Genomic DNA, 20097 nt, shown 5'->3' with positions numbered 1-20097 from the left:
GCCAATCAACCTATAAAAGTGTGTTTTTGGACTGTAGGAAGAAACCCAGGCAGACACAGGGAGAACACTCCTCACAGACAGTCACCCGGAGGAAACCCACGCAGACACAGGGAGAACACACCACCCTCCTCACAGACAGTCACCCAGAAGAAACCCATGCAGACACAGGGAGAATACACCACACTCCTCACAGACAGTCACCCGGAGGAAACCCACGCAGACACAGAGAGAACACACCACACTCCTCACAGACTGTCACCCGGAGGAAACCCACGCAGACACAGAGAGAACACACCACACTCCTCACAGACTGTCACCCGGAGCGGGATGTGAAATATTTTTCATGAAAAAACCACATACAGCAGTAAAACACAAACATCTTAAGGTTTTGAGATGTTATACTCTTTCTTAATAGATCCACAGAACCTTCCTTAAATATGATGTGATTGAAGGACACTTTCCCTCATTGCGAATCAGTACTGAATCACTGTAATTTTTCATGATTAGTCTGGAAATGGGAATTCTGAGAAATTAAGCAAGGCTAATAAATGATCAGTCTGTATTGACCCTTATGATGATGCGGTGTGCACTGCTTATGTGTGTGGATCACTCACAGCCTTCATGTCGAGGACCGGCGGCTCCACAAAGCGTGAGCCCAGGTTATTGACGATGAAGGAGTTGACGCAGAATGAGAGGCGGTCCTGCCTCAGAGAACGCACTATCAACATCCTCTGTAGCTCGTTACATCCATTCTCCCATTCACCTGGTTAGAGAGAGAGAGAGATCGAAAAAAGAGGAAGGAGGGAGAGAAAGGTGGACAGAAATGAGACAGGACGGTTGAAAGTTGACGTGGCAATTTTAAAAGGAGAAGAATAATGCACAGAGGAAAGTGTGGAGATGAGTTAAGATATGAAGGAGAACAAGATAAAGATGAGAGAGAGGGGAGTGAAAGGGGGGGGGGGTAAAATCAAATAAGTGATTAAGTGACAGGCAAATATTATCTTTTTTACGGACCTTTTTAGAACTGGGGGCTCTTGAGAGCTTACTTTTTAAACAACAGTGCAAGTCATAATTACATAAATGGGTTAAACAAACAATGGATTTTCACCGTGCAGAAAAAAAAATCAGGCTGCAAGTGTAGGGCAGATTGTATTAATATTGAACGGAAGTTTGAGTAATATAATTAGAGTAATAAAATAAAGGAAGGGAAGTGACAGACAAGCACTACAAAAAGAGTTAGACTTTAATACATTTTCACACACAGTGAGAGAGAGAGAGAGAGTGAGAGAAAACAGGAGACAGATAGAGAGAGAGAGACAGAGACGGTGTGAAGAAAAGACAAAGGGGGCAAATACATATTCATCTTCAATTCAAATAATATTCAGAAGACAGAAATTAATCAAAGGGACAAAAAATGTGAATAAGAAAATTTAATAAGATTTACAAATCAAGTGCCTGCTGTAAGATAACACTGACAAAGTTAAAGTGCAATAAGTAGAGTCCCATTTACATGCACACACACACACACACACACACTGCACAATGTAGTTTTGTTAACTGTTATCATGATTTCGAACATTGCAAAACTACTAAAGATCTGCAGTATTCCAGTGAGCGCTCTAAGCGATCATCGCTGCATGTTTTTAATTGTACTGTGAACATGTTCTTTTTAAAGGCATTTGAATGAATCAAGGCATTTAAATGAGTCACATATCAAATAATACAGACAGTGTTTAAGCACTCCAAATCAAGGATTCACTGTGCTTTAAACTACTTCAAATGAATGTAATGCAAGCTCTCTCAGTATCTCAGTTTCTCACTATCACACTATTTCAGTATCTCAGTATCACACTATCACACTATTTCAGTTTCTCAGTATGGATAACACCTGTGATTATATTTAAGTGAATATAATTATAATAAATTTTAATATATAATATATAATATATATAATATAATTATATTAAATGAAAAATAAATTATAAATGTACAAATATTAAAACCTTGATAAGACACTGTTATTTGTAAAAATAAATGCTGCCCTACGTTAACATAATATTACTCCATGCTTTAGATCACTACAGGGTTAAGTTAATAGCCACATGCTTGGTTCATGTTTCTGTCAGTCTTATATTACCAAGGAAAACACAGAATTACATTTTTCAGTGAATTAAATTAATTCAGAAAAGTCTGGCGATGACCACTTAAACTCATTTAAATTTCAACTCATCGAATGTGTTACAAGGCGGCATGGTGGTGCAGCAGGTAGGTGTCGCAGTCACACAGCTCCAGGGTCCTGGAGGTTGTGGGCTCGATTCCTGCTCCGGGTGACTGTCTGTGAGGAGTGTGGTGTGTTCTCTCTGTGTCTGCGTGGGTTTCCTCCGGGTGACTGTCTGTGAGGAGTGTGTTGTGTTCTCCCTGTGTCTGCGTGGGTTTCCTCAGGGTGATTGTCTGTGAAAAGTGTGGTGTGTTCTCTCTGTGTCTGCCTGAGTTTCCTTTGGGTGACTGTCTGTGAGGAGTGTGGTGTGTTCTCCCTGTGTCTGCGTGAGTTTCCTTCGGGTGACTGTCTGTGAGGAGAGTGGTGTGTTCTCCCTGTGTCAGCGTGGGTTTCCTCCGGGTGACTGTCTGTGAGGAGTGTGGTGTGTTCTCCCTGTGTCTGCGTGGGTTTCCTCCGGGTGACTGTCTGTGAGGAGTGTGGTGTGTTCTCCCTGTGTCTGCGTGGGTTTCCTCCGGGTGCACCAGTTTCCTTCCACAGTCCTACAACACACACTGGTAGGTGGATTGGCAACTCAAAAGGTGTGAATGTGTGAGTGAGTGTGTCTGCGTTGCCCTGTGAAGGACTAGCGCCCCCTCCAGGGTGTATTCCCGCCTTGCACCCAATGATTCCAGGTAGGCTCTGGACCCACCTGGTTCTGGGTTACAGATAATGATGATAATGATAATGCGTTACAGTTTAAGTCATTTAAGTCAACAGTGGTTACAGTGAATAAAGGTAGTGTGTTTCTTTGTGATCTCATGCTTTTATGAGTGTAAAAATATAAAAATGTTTAAAACTATTGTTTTTGTTTCCCCCAATTGAGATGTTGTTTATTTAGAGTTCTTGATATAACTTTCTCCTTTCTGTTGATGTGTTTTCTAACTTAAAAACATATTCTGTGACACTAAAGGAACAGCAAACTTTCGTCAGACTTAAAGGGATTCAAAAGTCTGAGGCAAAGATGAGTTTTATTTATGGCTGAATGGTTTTTAAAATAATAATGTTAACCATATCGCGTAGCCCTAACACACACACCCACCCACACACATTCATTACCAGGTAGAGGGGCACTTTCTGGCTCTGAGCTAGTGTACCACAGGTGCCAGTCTCTTGGGTACTGCTCAAAGGAGGCCATGAGCCCGTGGAAGTTAGCCAGCTTGTCCAGCTCAGTTATGTTGTCCCAGTTAGAATCAGCGAGCCAACTAGTGCATGGGTTATCCATCTGCCCCTCTTTATCCAAGACCTACAATAAACAAACACACACACACACACACACACACACACACACACAGAAAGACCGAAAAAAGCAGAGATGCACATGTAAAAGTCAGACAACAGCAAAATATGAGAAAGAGACACAAGGTTTGAATGATGTAATAATGGTTGGCAAAAATACCCCAAGCATGATGTAACACATGTAACACTTGAAGCCAGCTCCTAAATTCCTAACTACAAAAGTAAACGGATTTAGCCCTCTGAAACCTTGAAAAACCTTGGAGCCCTGAGAGCACAAACAGCAAAGCAGACTATTTACAGGCCATGCTTTGCACGGGTTGAAATATAATGTTACCCCAAAGAGCTACATGTTATTCTTTACAAGACCTGAACTGCTCCTAATGCATGAGAGTAGCTTTCAGTGGGCCTCTCCAGGATATGTAGCTAGACTGATGAACAGTAATGTATTATATCTTTTAAAGCTTGCATGCCCAGGGTCAGCAAAGAGGAATCGGCTTTTAGTCCACTCTACATCGGTGATACGAGTGATATTCACTCTTTTCAAGGCCTCTGTATTTGGGGCAAGCGGAGGAGAGTTATCTGAAATAAAGTATCAAACAAGGCATAATAAAATGAGGGAGTGCTCACCAGCCCTCCTCTGAGAAAGAAGCTGTACTCGTCCATGTTGAGTTTGCCGGCCGCTTCAAGGATCTTGACACACATGTGGAAACTGAACAGCAGCTTGTGGCGCTCAAACAGGCCTCGGCACGTGTACCTGTAGACTGCATAAGTGTGGTAGTCGTTGAGGTTTGCAATCCTGTCGTCCAGATTCTGACTGCGCTGGCTCTTCTCGATGCTCTGGTTAAACAGATCTATGTAGGCATCCAGCGAAAACTGGTACATAGGGTCTATACGACCCATATCATTTAGCACGAAGAATAGGATGGAGGCACGCTGGGCACAAGGCCGATAGGCCTGCAAATACACACACACACAGGGTTTAAATGTCTATACCTTTATCTTTCACTTCACTGCTATCGATGGTCTCATCTTCAAATCCTTTTATCCTTATCCCCTCTTCAAGACCCCAATCTTTAATCCAATGTGGCAACCCTTTCTGCACCCTTTTTTTCTCTCCCTCTCCCTCTTCCTGTCTTCCTCTCTCTCACCTCTCTGGCGGTATCGATTTTGATCTCTGTCTGTTCACTGGTCTCCAGTTGTTCGGACACGCTGGTGGCCGTGACTTTGGAGGTCTGGAGTGTGTTCACCAGCTGCACGTCATCCAGTAGTGAGCCAGTCGCCTCGTTCAGCAAGCTGCATGCGAACACACACACACACACAGACACACACTCAGGTAAGAAAAGGGTGTAATTCAGGAGGGATTTGGCAAGTGCAAATATGCTGCTGCAGGATAAAGCTGACTGATGGATTTAGCAAATGTGTTAATGTCACATTTTTGCTAAATGTCACTTGAATAAAAGGTGTTAATATAGTGCTATGGGGTATAGTGCTATGCGCAGGTTTAATAGAGAGTGGTGCGTCTGGGCGAGTGTGTGTGTGTGTGTGTGTAGCCCACCGGAGAATCTCGTCCTCTAGCTCCTGCAGTTTCTTCTTGCCCGAGGCAATGTTGATCACCAAAGAGTCTTTCTGTTCCTCCAACTCAGGACGCTCCTTACGCACCACTATACCCAGCAGCTGAGCCTCCAAACCCTACACACACACACAAAAAAAAAATAAGGATATGAGGGAAATAAAAAGGTAAAATATGACTTACATTTTGTCATTTTGAAAATGTAATATATTTTTGTAATGTAGAACACTACATATATGAATGTCATAATCATCACTTTTCAGATGGCTATTTTGTGCACACGGACCACACCTATTACTAAACTAAGACAGGGAAGCTGAACTCTGAGAAGACGTTCTGGGTGGTTATTTCACAGCTTAAGAATTAGTTTTTATGCATTAAATTCCTTGAGGAGTGTGTTGTGTTTTCCCTGTGTCTGCGTGGGTTTCCTCCGGGTGACTGTGAGGAGGGTGGTGTGTTCTCTCTGTGTCTGTGTGGGTTTCCAATGAGTGACTGTCTATGAAGGGTGTGGTGTGTTCTCATTGTGTCTGTGTGGGTTTCCTCCAGGTGCTCCTGTTTCCTCCCACAGTCCAAAAACACACGTTGGTAGGTGAATTGGCGACTCAAAAGTGTCCATAGTTGTGAGTGTGTGAGTGAATGTGTGTGTGTGTGTGTTGCCCTGTGAAGGATTGGCGCCCCCTCCAGGGTGTATTCCCGCCTTGTGCCCAATGATTCCAGGTAGGCTTTGGACCCAACGCGACCCTAAATTGGATAAGCGGTTACAGATAATGGATGGATGGATGGATGAATGAATGAATGAATGAATGTGATGCTAGGTTCTGGGTTCTGATGTGGCCAGTCTATCGTTCTGAGAACACAACAAGCTGGTTCAACTTCAAATCTTCAGCTTTCTTTCAGTAACAGCCTCATGACAGTCCTACATCCTTACATCCTTAACAGTGTTGAGCTGTTTTCACACAGTGAAAAGGTGGGCTGAAACAACTGTGGAGTGCAGTATTGTTTATCTGATGTCTTTCTTTGTTCATTGCAGGCAACTATTAAAGCACAAGCCTAACGTAGCAGTACCGGCTGATGAGCAATTTTCTATCCTAGCTGTCAAAACGTAGTAGCTCCCCACCAACATCCCATAATTCAAGAATACACACATCAAACAAACAATCCAACCTTTATAACAGCACATCACACCTACCTGTTCCTTCACTGCAAAGTTAACAATGGTGGTTTTGGTGGAGATCTCCGGTGTGTAGTGTGGATTGGATAATTTAGTGGTGATGTAGAATCGAAAGTCTGGATTGTATTCAACTTCTTTATCCCCTAGTTTTAACATCAGCCTCCCACCTGCGTACACGTAATAAATATAAATACATAAACACATTTACATGTTCCTAACAAACATGACAAATTATGGGCAGATCATTAGAGCCGGGAATGTGTGTCTGTGTAAGTTAGACTGACCTATATGTGCAAGAGACTTGTTGAGTATTGGAGCAAGAGAGGGATCCAGCTCTTCCTGTACATTCTGCAAAAGAACTGGAGAACCAAACTGAATTGCATTCTCCAAAATCCTCAAGAAATCTGGCATTTGCAGGTCAATCACTTTCAACCCCTGAGAGAGAGAGAGAGAGAGAGAGAGATTCAAAAGGACATGGAGAAATCAGATGCGGGTGTTCAAATAAAGAAAAAGAGAGAAAAGCAAGGACAAGAACGCTGTGAGAGAAAGTCAGAACAGAGAACAGAGAAAAAACGAAATGAGAAAATTGTAGAGATTGGGATAAAAAAGAAAGAGAGGGAGAAAATGTGGGGGAAAAGGAGGAGAAAGCTTCAGTGCTGTCAGTGGAAGACATTTCGTGATTGTTCCTAAATGTCAGCATTTAGCTGTAGTGTGTGAATGGCACTGGCCACCCCAGCAAGACATGAAAGCATGAAAGGACCTGCAGAGAGGAGGAAAAGGTCAGAGAGAGAAAGCAGAAGGTGGGGGAGGAGGAAGAGTAGGAGAGGCAATAGAGAGAAAAGGAAAGCAGTGGAGAGAGAAGGGGAGGAAGAGGAGTGTGGAGAATTCTACAGCAAATGAGTCTAAGCTGAGATACAAAAGCCACAAAAAAAAAGCACAACTGACCTGGTCAGGTTAGAGCTTCATGGCTAAGTTTAAGTGTGTGTGCACATGTATATAAGGGTGTCTTTGAACCTGTGTTACAGCCCGGATAATCTAACCCGAGTGCCATTTTTTTCTCTAAATACTCCATCAAAAAAAAACCTGCCATGTTTTGCTCTTGCTTTTAAAAAGCCTGAGCAAAGAGGCTCCATATCCCTTCAGAAGAGGAAATGAACAACGGTGCTGCCGCAGCGCGGAGAGAAAGAGGGAGGGTATTAATAGAAGCATCTGTGTAAAGAGAGAAAGAGAGAGGATAAGAAAGCAGGTGAGGAGAATGCATGAGTGACAGAAATGATGCGGTTTTCAATCCACCAGAGATTCCTTCGTCTTTCATTTGTTCTACACTAATTAAGGGAAGAGGGAAACAGTAGTCCGTGGGTTGCGCAGAGTGTCACGACTCGCTCTAAAACAGGAGCACTGGCTTACGCGATGCTCTGTTGATAAAGCTTTTGCAGAATGATGTGGTTTATTCTTTCACAATATGCAAGCAGCTATAATCCTTTACAACACATTATTATTTTACTTTACATCTGTTTCTTTATAGACCTCCAACTTTCCTCCCTAAGCAGGGTCTATAAAATGGGACGAGACGGTGGTTTGGAGATTGTGTGTATTTGTGTACATGTGTGTTATGTGTGTGTGTGATTATTCACTCTTTTAGACTCCATGTTCTTAATCCACTTTAGGGCTTGTCCTTGAGGGTCCACCATTAATGGCCATCTGGGGAAGGACACAGAAAGAGAGAGAGTGGCAGACGCATTAGCCATTACAGCAAACGCCTGTCACATTATCCACAAATAATTCATAATAATCCATAATCTCAAAAATACCCAGTCTTGTGAGCTCCTGTCTCTGTGAGAGGAAATTAGCAATGGGCTATAAATGGTCATTCCTATTGCAGGGCTTAATATTATCTTTAGCTAATTACTTGACTATCACTATTCATTAGTCATCCTTATTCATGAGATATCATCGTTATTCTAATTAGCACTACGGGACTGGCTGTCTGTCAAAATTGCGTTAGGAGATTGGCCTAGAGAGGGCTGACCGGTTGCCACGGGTGACGATGACTCCATTCTCAGTGGAGAAGGCGTCTGAGGGGAGGCCCTGGATGTTCCAGTCACGCACTGCTGTGGCTTTGGAGAGGAACGTGGCAAAACTGAAGCCTGGGGAGCACGGCACCTCCAACTCCTTGAACTACAGAGACAACGAGAAAGGAAAAACCGAAGTGAGAAACAAGAGCAGGAATCTATCCAAAGTTCCCGGAGAAACTTTAAAATGTACCTCAGGCACAACAGAAACCTACAACTACAGAAGGAAGCAGGAAGGTAGATGGAGAGGGAAAAGTACCTGTTTCATCCAGATGCTGCTGAGCAGATTTTCTCTATAGTTGGAGAGGAACGGGCCCATGTAGGAGAGAAACCCAGCAGCCAGCAAACAGTCTCCCACCAGGTAGCCCATGTCTTTCTCCAGACCCTACATACAGACACAAAGGCAATCTTTTGCAATATTTGAGCCATAATATGTCGCCATGCTGTGTGAAAGGCACGAGGTCTCCTTTTAAATACAATAATAAACAGGACGTGATTTTTGCAAGGTACACAATAAAAGGAACCCATCACAGAGGCAATATCTTTATAATAACTAATAGACTCAAGGATGGTAATGCTGCAGTGGCTGTTTAAAATAATGCAAATAAACAGCGCCTGATTGGTCTACAATTACACACAATGTAGAATTACATACTATTTATTCAGGTTCATCTCTAATGACATCGTTTAAATACAATCACGCCTCTTAAATACAGCATTTTCATTAATTAGTGTTTGGGAGCGTTCACAGCAGGGTGCAGAGCATTTTAAATGTATGTGTTAATGTAAATGCATGTGTGTATGAACCTCCACCGTCTCCTCCCAGCGGACCCTCTCTCCAGCAAGTCCTGACACCAGTTTACCCGCTCTGTCTAGTTTGAGTTCCATATCTTCAGACTTTTTTCTTAACTCCTCCTTCTGAGTCAGCTTCTCATCATACTGCTTCTTCAACTGGTCTAGTTTTTCAGCCACCTATTCACACACACACACAATACTTTAAAAGTGTTTAGTGAAATGGGCGGCACGGTGGTGCAGCAGGTAGGTGTCGCAGTGACACAGCTCCAGGGACCTGGAGGTTGTGGGTTCGATTGCCGCTCCGAGTGACTGTCTGTGAGGAGTGTGGTGTGTTCTCCTTGTGTCTGCGTGGGTTTCCTCCGAGTGACTGTCTGTGAGGAGTGTGGTGTGTTCTCCCTGTGTCTGCGTGGGTTTCCTCCGAGTGACTGTCTGTGAGGAGTGTGGTGTGTTCTCCCTGTGTCTGCGTGGGTTTCCTCCGAGTGACTGTCTGTGAGGAGTGTGGTGTGTTCTCCCTGTGTCTGCGTGGGTGGGAATACACCCTGGAGGGGGCACCAGTCCATCACAGGGCAACACACACAAACATGACTGTCTGTGAGGAGTGTGGTGTGTTCTCCCTGTGTCTGCGTGGGTTTCCTCCGGGTGCTCCGGTTTCCTCCCACAGTCCAAAAACACAGGTTGGTAGGTGGATTGGCGACTCAAAAGTGTCCTTAGGTGTGAATGTGTGTGTTGCCCTGTGAAGGACTAGCGCCCCCTCCAGGGTGTATTCCCACCTTGCTCCCAATGATTCCAGGTAGGCTCTGGACCCACCGCGACCCTGAACTGGATAAGGATTACAGATAATGAATGAATGAATGTTTAGTGAAATACCTTGTGTAGTGTATTTTGAGTGACACACTGAATGGACACATTTTTTTTCACACCCATATTTAATGTATAGTTTCAAAAATGTTTTTGGTGGACTGACACCCTGTCCAAGATGTTTCCCTGCCTTGTGCCCAGAAATTCTAGGTGGGCTCCAGACCCACTGTGACTTTGATCATGATGAAGCGAATAAATGAATTAATAAATACTTCTATTTTATTCATTTTTAAGCTCAGAATAGACCCGTATCTGTTTGCCAATTCTCACGTATTGCACATCTATTGTGTCTGAATCAAGATTATTTATGAAACTGGGAAGTAATACAATGCATAACATTAATATTAAATTAAACATTAAACTGCATAAACACAATGTTAAAAAAATATGAACTGCTTTAAACGTATTCAGAGACTACACAGATTCGTCATAGGCAATTTTTATAGAGTGCAGTAGAAGTATAGTGCTTCCACGGGAATAGGCAAAATGAAAGGTAGTGTCATTTTAATTGGCTATTGGTTTTATGTAATTACACTGATTAAATAAAATATGCAAAATAAGCTTAATTCATTAGCAAATGAAAACCAAAAACTCGATTGAGCCAATTGGCTGGATGTACTGTTATTTCTTGCTTGTGTGATTCTGTTTTGGTTTTCTGTCCCTTTGTGTGTCCATTAGCCATGACCTGCACCTGGCAGCAGTGACCTATATAAGCCCTCTCTCTGTTACTAGCTTGGCCTTCACTGTTGAAAGGTATATTGTGTTTGTGTTATTGTTAAGGTGTACCCCTACGTTTGAGCTGTAGTGTCTAGTTCTTTTCTTATCTGTGTAAGTTGTATTCACTTTCTGTTTATTAAACGTTTACATCACCTTGGCACATGCTCAGTTGCGTATAAACTGTTTAGCACTCCACTGATGTGTGAGGCATCAAATGCATTTAACAAAATCTCTGTAACAAACAGCTGATTTTACTCGTGGCGTAGGGGCAGCTAGTGTCACTCTGGGGCTAAAAGAGTTAATTATGCTTTGACACCATTCCTTCAATTGGACCGGGATATGTTTGGCAACCTCCAGCATGGCAGACACAGAATGTGTGTGACTAAGTCCAGCCCTGCACACGTACTGAGTTATTTCCGAGCTCATTTCAGGAGCCCACTGTGAGCAGATTCTGATAAATGTATGTACTGATTTCAACTTGTGGTTCTATTTAACATGTACTGACCTCTCGAAGTTTGGCCTGGGCCTCTGCCAGGGCGGCCTGTTTCTCAGCCAGCTGAGTCATTGCTCCGTGCAGTCTAGCTCGCTTTGGCTCTACCACTCGATAGATGCGCCCGTACACCTGAAAAGTGTCACCCTTTTAAAGTTAGATTAAGTTCAAAGGTCATGTAGTTCAGAAAGACCAATGGTATATGGGTATAAATATGTAGAGTGCAGTTATGACTGTATAATTAACTGTCCACTTGTGTGTGTGTGTGTGTTTGTGTTTACTGGCCCTTACCTCCATGGCTCTGACCCACATGCAGAGGGACTTGGCAGCTAATGAGACTCTGCCAATGATCTCCGGTTGGAAGTCAGGCTGTGTGCAGTACTGGCCAATCTTCTTCAGCACACGGTCTGATATGTTATCCTTATCAAAGTGCACCAGCTGCTTAATGAAGTTTGCTTCACCTGTCTCACACACACACACAGGCAGAACATATATTAAGACAAGGCTAGCACTTCTGTTTAAGTTTCCTCAGTTCTTTGGCTCCTGTCAATTCTATTGATATGCGTTAAAACTGTACTTTAAATATGTTGATTCACTTAATTCTCCCCCATTTCCATCTATGTTCTCACCTCTATCACTTTTACAGTTTCTCTCCAAAGTTAAAAAAAAATGTGACTTTCCTTTGAGGAGAATTTCAAGTCTTTACTAATCAATATGATGGACCGGTTTAATTAAGACTCTTAATGCATGTAATTCTGTGCAGTTTGGGGTCCATCAGGTTCACCGGGCTCTCCGTTATCCAATGACAAACCAATATAAGTTGGCTTTCTCTCTGTCTCTCACCCAGCTGTCTCTTAGCTTCAGCCCAGGTGGGGTCACAACCCCTCAGGATCATAACCGCCTGCATCACCGTCTCTACTAGCGCTGGCGGTCGGCCATAAGATTTGATCTCAGTCATATCCTTCTTATTCAGGGACTCCAGGGCCTGCACAGAATGAAAGAACACTTCTTAAGGCGTTAATGCAATTATCCAGTTTTTAGACGCCTCATCAAAAATACACAGTCCTTGTTGGATCCATTTACAAAAAAGAAATCTGTAATTGTACGTCCATAACTGTGTTGCATAGCACAAGCCATAACACTGCCGCCTGCTCTTGGCAAGAGCTCATCTGAAATGGGCGGTGGAAATGTGTGCTGTGGTCTGACGCGTCACCCATTCAGATTATTCATGGAAATGAAGTGTTCAGGATCGTTTAGCTTCTGTTGTTTCGTCACATGAAGTAAGTTCAGGATCAAGCTACTCTGCATTATGAACACACGTTTGCATATTAACACTACTCCTTATTTTGTTTAAAAAAAGAGCAGCAGACCTTAGTAGAGAACAGGTCTTGTGAAGGTTCAGAAACATAGATAAGTAGAAAACAGGGTGACCTTCATGGCCTCTTCTAGTGCAGGTAGGGCTTCATCCAGATCTCTCTGAGCGTTCTCAGCCATCTCCTTGCATTTACTCTCCTCTGCTCCAATCTTCTCACTGTGTGCACTCACAGCCTACAAACACCAAGCCAAACAGACACACATATATTGTGAAACATAGTAGGGCTATCCTATAAAGGTACAAGCAGTGTGTACATACATCATTCATTCATTCATTCATTATCTGTAACCCTTATCCAGTTCAGGGTCGTGGTGGGTCCAGAGTCTACCTGGAATCATTGGGCGCAAGGTGGGAATACACCCTGGAGGGGGCGCCAGTCCTTCACAGGGCAACACAGACACACACACACATACACCTTAGGACACTTTCGAGTCGCTAATCCACCTACCAACGTGTGTTTTTGGACTGTGGGAGGAAACCGGAGCACCCGGAGGCAACCCACGCGGACACAGGGAGAACACACCACACTCCTCACCCGGAGGAAACCCACGCAGACACAGGGAGAACACACCACACTCCTCACAGACAGTCACCAGGAGCGGGAATCGAACCCACAAGTCCCTGGACTTGTGTGATTGCGACACCTACCCGCTGCGCCACCGTGCTGCCCGTACATACATCAAACTTGTATAAAACTGCTGTCATTTCATAAATAGATTAACTACAATGTAAATAATGAGACACGCTGAATTTTACTGAACCCATGCCCACCCACACATATATAATATTTAATTCTCCTTGGCAATCACCTTCTGCTGCTCATCTGCCTCTCTCTTCTGCTGTACAATGATGACCAGGTATTCCTCACATTGCTTCTGGAATTCCGCCACTTTCTTCTTGGCGTCTTCCAGTTCCACAGACATGGCCTCCACTTTACTGCGTGTCTCATCAATCTTGAATAAGCCGTTCCTTAGCTTTGACACCTGCTCACCAAGCTCACTGTGTTTCTCGGCTAACAACCTAGCAGAGAGAGACAGAGAGAGAAAGAAAGACAGAAAGAAAGAAAGAAAGAAAGAGAGAATGTGAGTGTGTGTGTGAGAGAGAGAGAGAGAAAGAGAAAACATGGACAATGGAGGTCTTCATACTGAGGTTATGTCAAAAGACAAACACTGTGGGATGAAAATTGATGAAGAAAGAAGAGTACTTCTTATATCCAGACACCAGCTCCAAGTAGTTGGTTGGTGTGACATAGTTGTGCCTCTTCAGCTCCAGCATCATCCTCTGAGAGAACTGAGCCACTGACTGGTGCATGGTCACAAAGATACTGGCCACTTTGGTCTGGACCTGCAGAACAAGCAAAACCACTCATTCTGTCAAATACAACCCCTCTTCTACAAATATGAAATTTAACCTTAAAGTAGTGCTTTTGTTGCTTTATTGTATCCCCTTTTATTAACTGATCTCGTATGTGTCTGATCTAGTGTCGCAGTCACACAGCTCCAGGGACCTGGAGGTTGTGGGTTCCATTCCTGCTCCGGGTGACTGTCTGTGAGGAGTGTGGTGTGTTCTCTCTGTGTCTGCGTGGGTTTCCTCCAGGTGACTGTCTGTGAAGAGTGTGGTGTGTTCTCCCTGTGTCTGCGTGGGGTTCCTCCGGGTGACTGTCTCTGAGGAGCGTAGTGTTCTCTCTGTGTCTGCGTAGGTTTCCTCCAGGTGACTGTCTGTGAGGAGTGTGGTGTGTTCTCCCTGTGTCTGCGTGGGTTTCCTCCGGGTGACTGTCTGTGAGGAGTGTGGTGTGTTCTCCCTGTGTCTGTGTTGGTTTCCTCCGGGTGACTGTCTGTGAGGAGTGTGGTGTGTTCTCTCTGTGTCTGTGTAGATTTCCTCCAGGTGACTGTCTGTGAGGAGTGTGGTGTGTTCTTCCTGTGTCTGCGTGGGTTTCCTCCGGGTGACTGTCTGTGAGGAGTGTGGGTGTTCTCCCTGTGTCTGCGTGGGTTTCCTCTCAAAAACACACGTTGGTAGGTGGACTGGCGACTCAAAAGTGTCCATAGGTGTGAGTGAATTTGTGAGTGTGTGTGTCGCCCTGCGAAGGACTGGCGCCCTCTCCAGGGTGTATTCCCACCTTGCGCCCAGTGATTCCAGGTAGGCTCTGGACCCACCGCAACTGGATAAGCGCTTACAGATAATGGATGGTATCAGATGGAAACTTCAAATTTTCCACTTCAATTATTTATGTATGAAACTGATTCTAGACTAGTACTTTCAGGAACATTGTTTAAGCATTATTTCTGTCAAAGAACAGACAAAGACAAAGTGGAAAACGGAGATCTGGACATAAGCCCAGACCAAGAATTATGTGCTGTCCTATAAAAATCACATTATTTAATCAGCAGTATCTTTTGGCCACTCAGCAGCCTAAAATAGTCAGTGTCCTTAACCAACTCGAGGACAACACTGTTGAAACAAGCTCGCATTAGTGCTTCAAGGAACATCAATACTGTTTGTTTCCAGGGGACAAAACACTTACAAGCTTGAGAAGGTAAGGTCCATGGACATATTTCAAAACAATAATAAAATGAAAAGTTTTAAACAAAAGGCAAAAACACGAATATATAAAACAAATATAAACGAATATTAATTCTGCTGTATTTTATGCAGCTTTGCACACTAGACTATAAAAGACTATTATTATGAAACCTTTTTGCACAATAAGACCAAAATGAGGAAGAGAGCAGATCCTAACTGTGCAGGCTTCAATAAGGGGAATGTTAATTGTACAATGACCATGACCTGTCCCTGAAAGACCACAACACAGCAGCAAAAAACAAAAATGAACCTCATCATTCATTCTAAAACAAAAGATGCTCAAATTTAATGCAGATGATGTGTTTCAGTACCACAAATTGTTTACAACACTATTAAAAGTTTTGCTTTAAGTGAAAATCCCTCTGAAATGACATTCATTCATTCATTATCTGTAGCCCTTATCCAGTTCAGGGTCGTGGTGGGTCCAGAGCCTACCTGGAATCATTGGGCGCAAGGTGGGAATACACCCTGGAGGGGGCGCCAGTCCTTCACAGGGCAACACACACACTCACACATTCACTCACACACTCGCACCTACAGACACTTTTGAGTTCCCAATCCACCTACCAACGTGTGTTTCTGGACTGTGGTAGGGAACCAGAGTACCCAGAGGAAACCCACGCAGACACAGGGAGAACACACCAACTCCTCACAGACAGTCACCCGGAGGAAACCCATGCAGACACAGAGAGAACACACCACACTCCTCACAGACAGTCACCCGGAGGAAACCCACGCAGACACAGAGAGAACACACCACACTCCTCACAGACAGTCACCCGGAGGAAACCCACACAGACACAGGGAGAACACACCACACTCCTCACAGACAGTCACCCGGAGGAAACCCATGCAGACACAGAGAGAACACACCACACTCCTCACAGTCACCCAGAGGAAACCCACGCAGACAAAGGGAGAACACACCACACTCCTCAGACAGTCACCCAGAGGAAACCCATGTAGACACAGGGAGAACACACCACACTCCTCACAGACAGTCACCCGGAGCGGGAATCGAACCCACAACCTCCAGGTCCCTGGAGCTGTGTGACTGCGACACTACATGCTGCTCCACCGTGCCGCCCGTACTTAATTTTATGAGCATTAAATTATTACCATTGTGCTGTTACTCTGGTTAAAAAGTCACACTGAATACACTTCCTGTAGGTTTTTAAAGTCTATAGTTGTGAGTGAATGTGTGTATGCCCCTTTGCCCCTTCTCACCCCTTCCACATTCCCCAGGCTGAGGCCATCTAGGTATCTCTCTGCCACTTCAAGCAAAGCATCCCGTGGCCACTCAGAGAACCAGTCTAACGTAGTGCAGTTAACCAGAGCAGGGTACTGACGAATACGATTCCTAGGACACAAACAGAGTGAAGGACATATATGAATTGGTAGTACATGCCTGACAGAATAAAGACATTTTACACTACGATAAATTCAATGCTGCTTTCAGAACATTTTTGCTGTTGATTGTTTGCAGTGGCCCGGTGGTGGTAAACTCACTTCAGATAATTACCTCACAGACATACAGAGCATATGCACACACAAGGTCCACCGCTTCACGTACAGGTCATCATTTGGGCGTAGGTTGATTTGTCAGGGACAATTATGCTGCCCTTTGGCCAATCACAGCCATTAAAGCACTACCATGGCAATAAATCCACCAATTACCAGCAAGGCCAATCAGAGTGAGCCCACAGCTTGATTCAAATACTTTAATTAGGTATGGCCCAAGGGTCACCTGACACATGGCACTCCGTTCCACTGACAAGGGATGCAAAGGACTGATTAGAGAACAATTTGCAGGCGTATTTGTATGCTAGTCAAACTATCAGATGCATAATCACAGTGAGGGAGAGAGAGAGACTCTGATGAAGATAAAATCCAGGTTAAGACAGTATGTAGTAAGGAGATCAGAAGGGAAGGTCATGGCACTCAGACAGACTATTGATGTAGATCTCAGGGTGACAGGTGAGCTCGAAGTTGCTCTGTGTCTGGCTCAGTAAATTGCTTTCATTTTGTGAGAGGCTAGCTCTACCAGTCTCAGAGGAACTGAATGTCAGTGTATGGAGTGAGTGAGTTTTTGCACTGTGAAATTTTGGAACAAATGAAATAATATGATGCCAGAGGGCTCTCTTCAAATTCCCTCTACGTTTAGGTTTCAGTAGCTGAGGTACAGTCATGACCAAACTCTCAGCAACAACAACAACAACAATACACCTCATTGCTGTTGTCATCAGTAGGTGAGTTCTGACGGTTACCTGGCTAATTAGCCAATGCTTACAATGTGGTCTATTAAATCAGTTTATTCCATGTAGTCAAAGTTCAAAAAGTAATCTGCCTTTTAGATGTTTTAATTTTCCTAATGTTATATTGTCTACACAAAATAAGTAAGAAATATGATTCATATCATGATATGCTTAAAGGCTAAGCAGCAGCTCTATGAAAGTGTCAAACAAATAAATACAGTGGATTTTGAGTTCCTAACTTGTGTTTATTGAGAGTCAGAAAACATGTTATTTCTTACTAATTCAAGGAATAAGGTTTAAAAGACCGTTGCCCCCCCCCCCCCCCCCCAACGGTGTTGGGAAACTCTAATAGGCGTCTTGCCTGTGACGTAGACGGTGGACAACACTCTAGAAGCTGCACTTAATTTAATGCAAAATGAGGAAAAGGTGTGTTGTTTTTGGCTGCAATCATTCAATGTACAGTGGGACATCTGTGAACAAATGACCCAAAGATCCCAAAATATCCAGAAAATGGACTAAATTTGTCCACTTTAAACGGGCACTTTGGAAAGGACCATCCGCTCACTCCGTTATTGTTAGCTCATTTCACTGGCGCTTTTCCAACAATATGGGCATGTAAGGACACCAACGAAAGGTGTTCAAGAGCCTCTGTAACATGGAGGTAAACAGGGTAAGGACACTCACTTCGCCTGTTTTAGTTGGTGTTAGTTAACGTTAGCTTGACTCGCTAAACTCGGTGCTCAGATTATACTCGGCTACGTAGCTGCATTACGGAGGTTTATAGTGTCGGATGAATTCGAGTTCGACTTCGATCACATTTACAAGAATAACGGTACCTCTACATTTGAGTTTAGCTTATTGCTAGGCTATTGTCATGAATAATGTTGGTTATTTAGCTAGATACTGTCATAACAGTCAGTCATAACGGTGTTTTACCGCGGCGTCGTTCGGCTGTTGTCCACCAGTGACGTCACGATCGAGTTCGAGAATTTCCGTAGCGAGCTCGGGTTTTTCCGTCAATTTAATAAAATTGTCAGTTTTAAAGCAAATTAAGCTGCTATTTTCATTTTAATTCATACTTATATCTGTCAGTAACTACAATAATGTGGAATATTCATGGAGGTCCATTAAGTGGTGCTTAGCCTTTAAGTTGTAACAGTCAATAAAGGAACAACAGTTCCTACAAAAACCTGTGAATTCAAGGATGTGTGTTCCAACATTGTATTGTGGTAAATTCAATAAATACGTATCATTAATATCACACTGTCCAGCTCTAGTTTCAGTGAATACTCTGGATATATTTTGCATTATTTTGCATTATTTGTCAGGTTCTAAACTATTGGAAATAATTTGCATTAAAGCTGGTTTAATCTCTTGCATCACAACATATGTATAAACAGAAAGTTTTATATTGTTATAATAATTATATTAAATACTACTGCAAATATTGTAACAAATACTTACCAGTTAATACATTAAAAACCATTTTAAAAGCTATGTTTGCTCAAACAGGCTGGCAGTACAGGCTCAGGATATAATATGACAGCTTTGTTTTTGATCATTTACTTTATGGGATTGGCTGAACACACTGAAAATACCTGAATGGATCTCCTACTGGACTCATGCACAGCACTATGTGCAGGTTGTTTCTCACACGCTCTATCAGGTAGTTAAACATGGCGTCTGCTGTCTCCAGAACATTGTCCCTCCTGGCAGAGTCAGAGAGGGCACTCTGGACCTGCCCAAAACAAACATTAACAGCAGTGTCAATGATCACACACACTTTGCACGCTTATGTCTCTAATCAGTTGTAGACACACCTCCTCAAACTCATCCGGCTTATAGAGGTTCGGCACCTCTCCCGAGCTGAGGATGTTGTTGATGTCCTCCAAGAAGGACTCGTCCACGATATGAGTGTCATTAAACAGGAAAACAGTAGGCTTGTTGTCCACTCCAGTCAGTCTGTACAATTTCTTTATGTCTAAATAAGGAACAGTAATAATATCGACGCTGTTAAGAGAATTCATTAACTCTGTAAGTTATGCAAAAAGGGTTTCTCTCGTACTCCTCACAACAACTGTTGACTTCAAAGGTCAGAAATACTTCACCAGGGAAATGTAATTAGAAATGCAATTACGCTGCACTGAAAGATCTTTAGGCCATTTATCATACAAGAATAATCAATATGAAGAGTCACGCACAGCAAACAGACAATTATTTTAAGATTTTATCATTATGGAGAAAGTCTATTACACCGCAATAATTAAAGATATTTTCATAAAGCCTGAAATACATTCAGAGGTCTGCAAACAAGTTAGGAACGGTCTAATCTATGGCCCGAGTCGAGTCAGAAAGAGGCTCCGCCTCTATAATATCGGAAACATAGAATAATAATAAATAGAATAGAATTAAATAACTTTCTCCTGTATAAAATACAGGGCCTTACCCTCTCTGAATTCCTGTTTGCGGTACTGCTTGGTGACCTCTACCTGAAAGACCATGTATTCACAGATATATGCGGCAAGTCTGGAGAGACTCTGCCGACCGGAACCTCCAATCCCCACTAGAAGCATATTACCCCTCGGCTGACTGATCACACGGACCACCCGGGTCACTATAGGAGCAGACAGATGTTAATGGGCACGCATACAATAGACCGAACATGCTAACACAAACAATTACAGCGAAAAACACAATAAGTCATTAACATAAAAAGCATGC

The 20097-nt window shown here is 43.3% G+C and overlaps 1 protein-coding gene across 1 annotated transcript in view; it reads right to left on the bottom strand.

The window, feature by feature from the left end:
• dnah2 (dynein, axonemal, heavy chain 2) overlaps positions 1-20097 on the bottom strand; it is a 208028-nt gene that overhangs the window by 25927 nt on the left and 162004 nt on the right. The window contains exons 56-76 of the mRNA XM_066680491.1: positions 19823-19990; positions 19197-19357; positions 18975-19114; positions 16349-16481; positions 13746-13885; positions 13351-13561; positions 12598-12714; positions 12010-12151; positions 11458-11627; positions 11182-11298; positions 9114-9278; positions 8566-8691; positions 8264-8412; positions 7869-7935; positions 6519-6669; positions 6253-6401; positions 5049-5182; positions 4642-4786; positions 4121-4447; positions 3314-3500; positions 615-763 (exon numbers count right to left, since the gene is read on the bottom strand). Coding sequence (XP_066536588.1) covers positions 615-763; positions 3314-3500; positions 4121-4447; positions 4642-4786; positions 5049-5182; positions 6253-6401; positions 6519-6669; positions 7869-7935; positions 8264-8412; positions 8566-8691; positions 9114-9278; positions 11182-11298; positions 11458-11627; positions 12010-12151; positions 12598-12714; positions 13351-13561; positions 13746-13885; positions 16349-16481; positions 18975-19114; positions 19197-19357; positions 19823-19990 — 3248 coding nt within the window. The remainder of the gene's footprint in view (positions 1-614; positions 764-3313; positions 3501-4120; positions 4448-4641; positions 4787-5048; positions 5183-6252; positions 6402-6518; positions 6670-7868; positions 7936-8263; positions 8413-8565; positions 8692-9113; positions 9279-11181; positions 11299-11457; positions 11628-12009; positions 12152-12597; positions 12715-13350; positions 13562-13745; positions 13886-16348; positions 16482-18974; positions 19115-19196; positions 19358-19822; positions 19991-20097) is intronic.

This window comes from Hoplias malabaricus, chromosome 9 (assembly GCF_029633855.1).
Source record: "Hoplias malabaricus isolate fHopMal1 chromosome 9, fHopMal1.hap1, whole genome shotgun sequence".
Classification (NCBI taxonomy): domain Eukaryota; kingdom Metazoa; phylum Chordata; class Actinopteri; order Characiformes; family Erythrinidae; genus Hoplias; species Hoplias malabaricus.
This window is presented reverse-complemented; position numbering and strand designations above follow the sequence as displayed.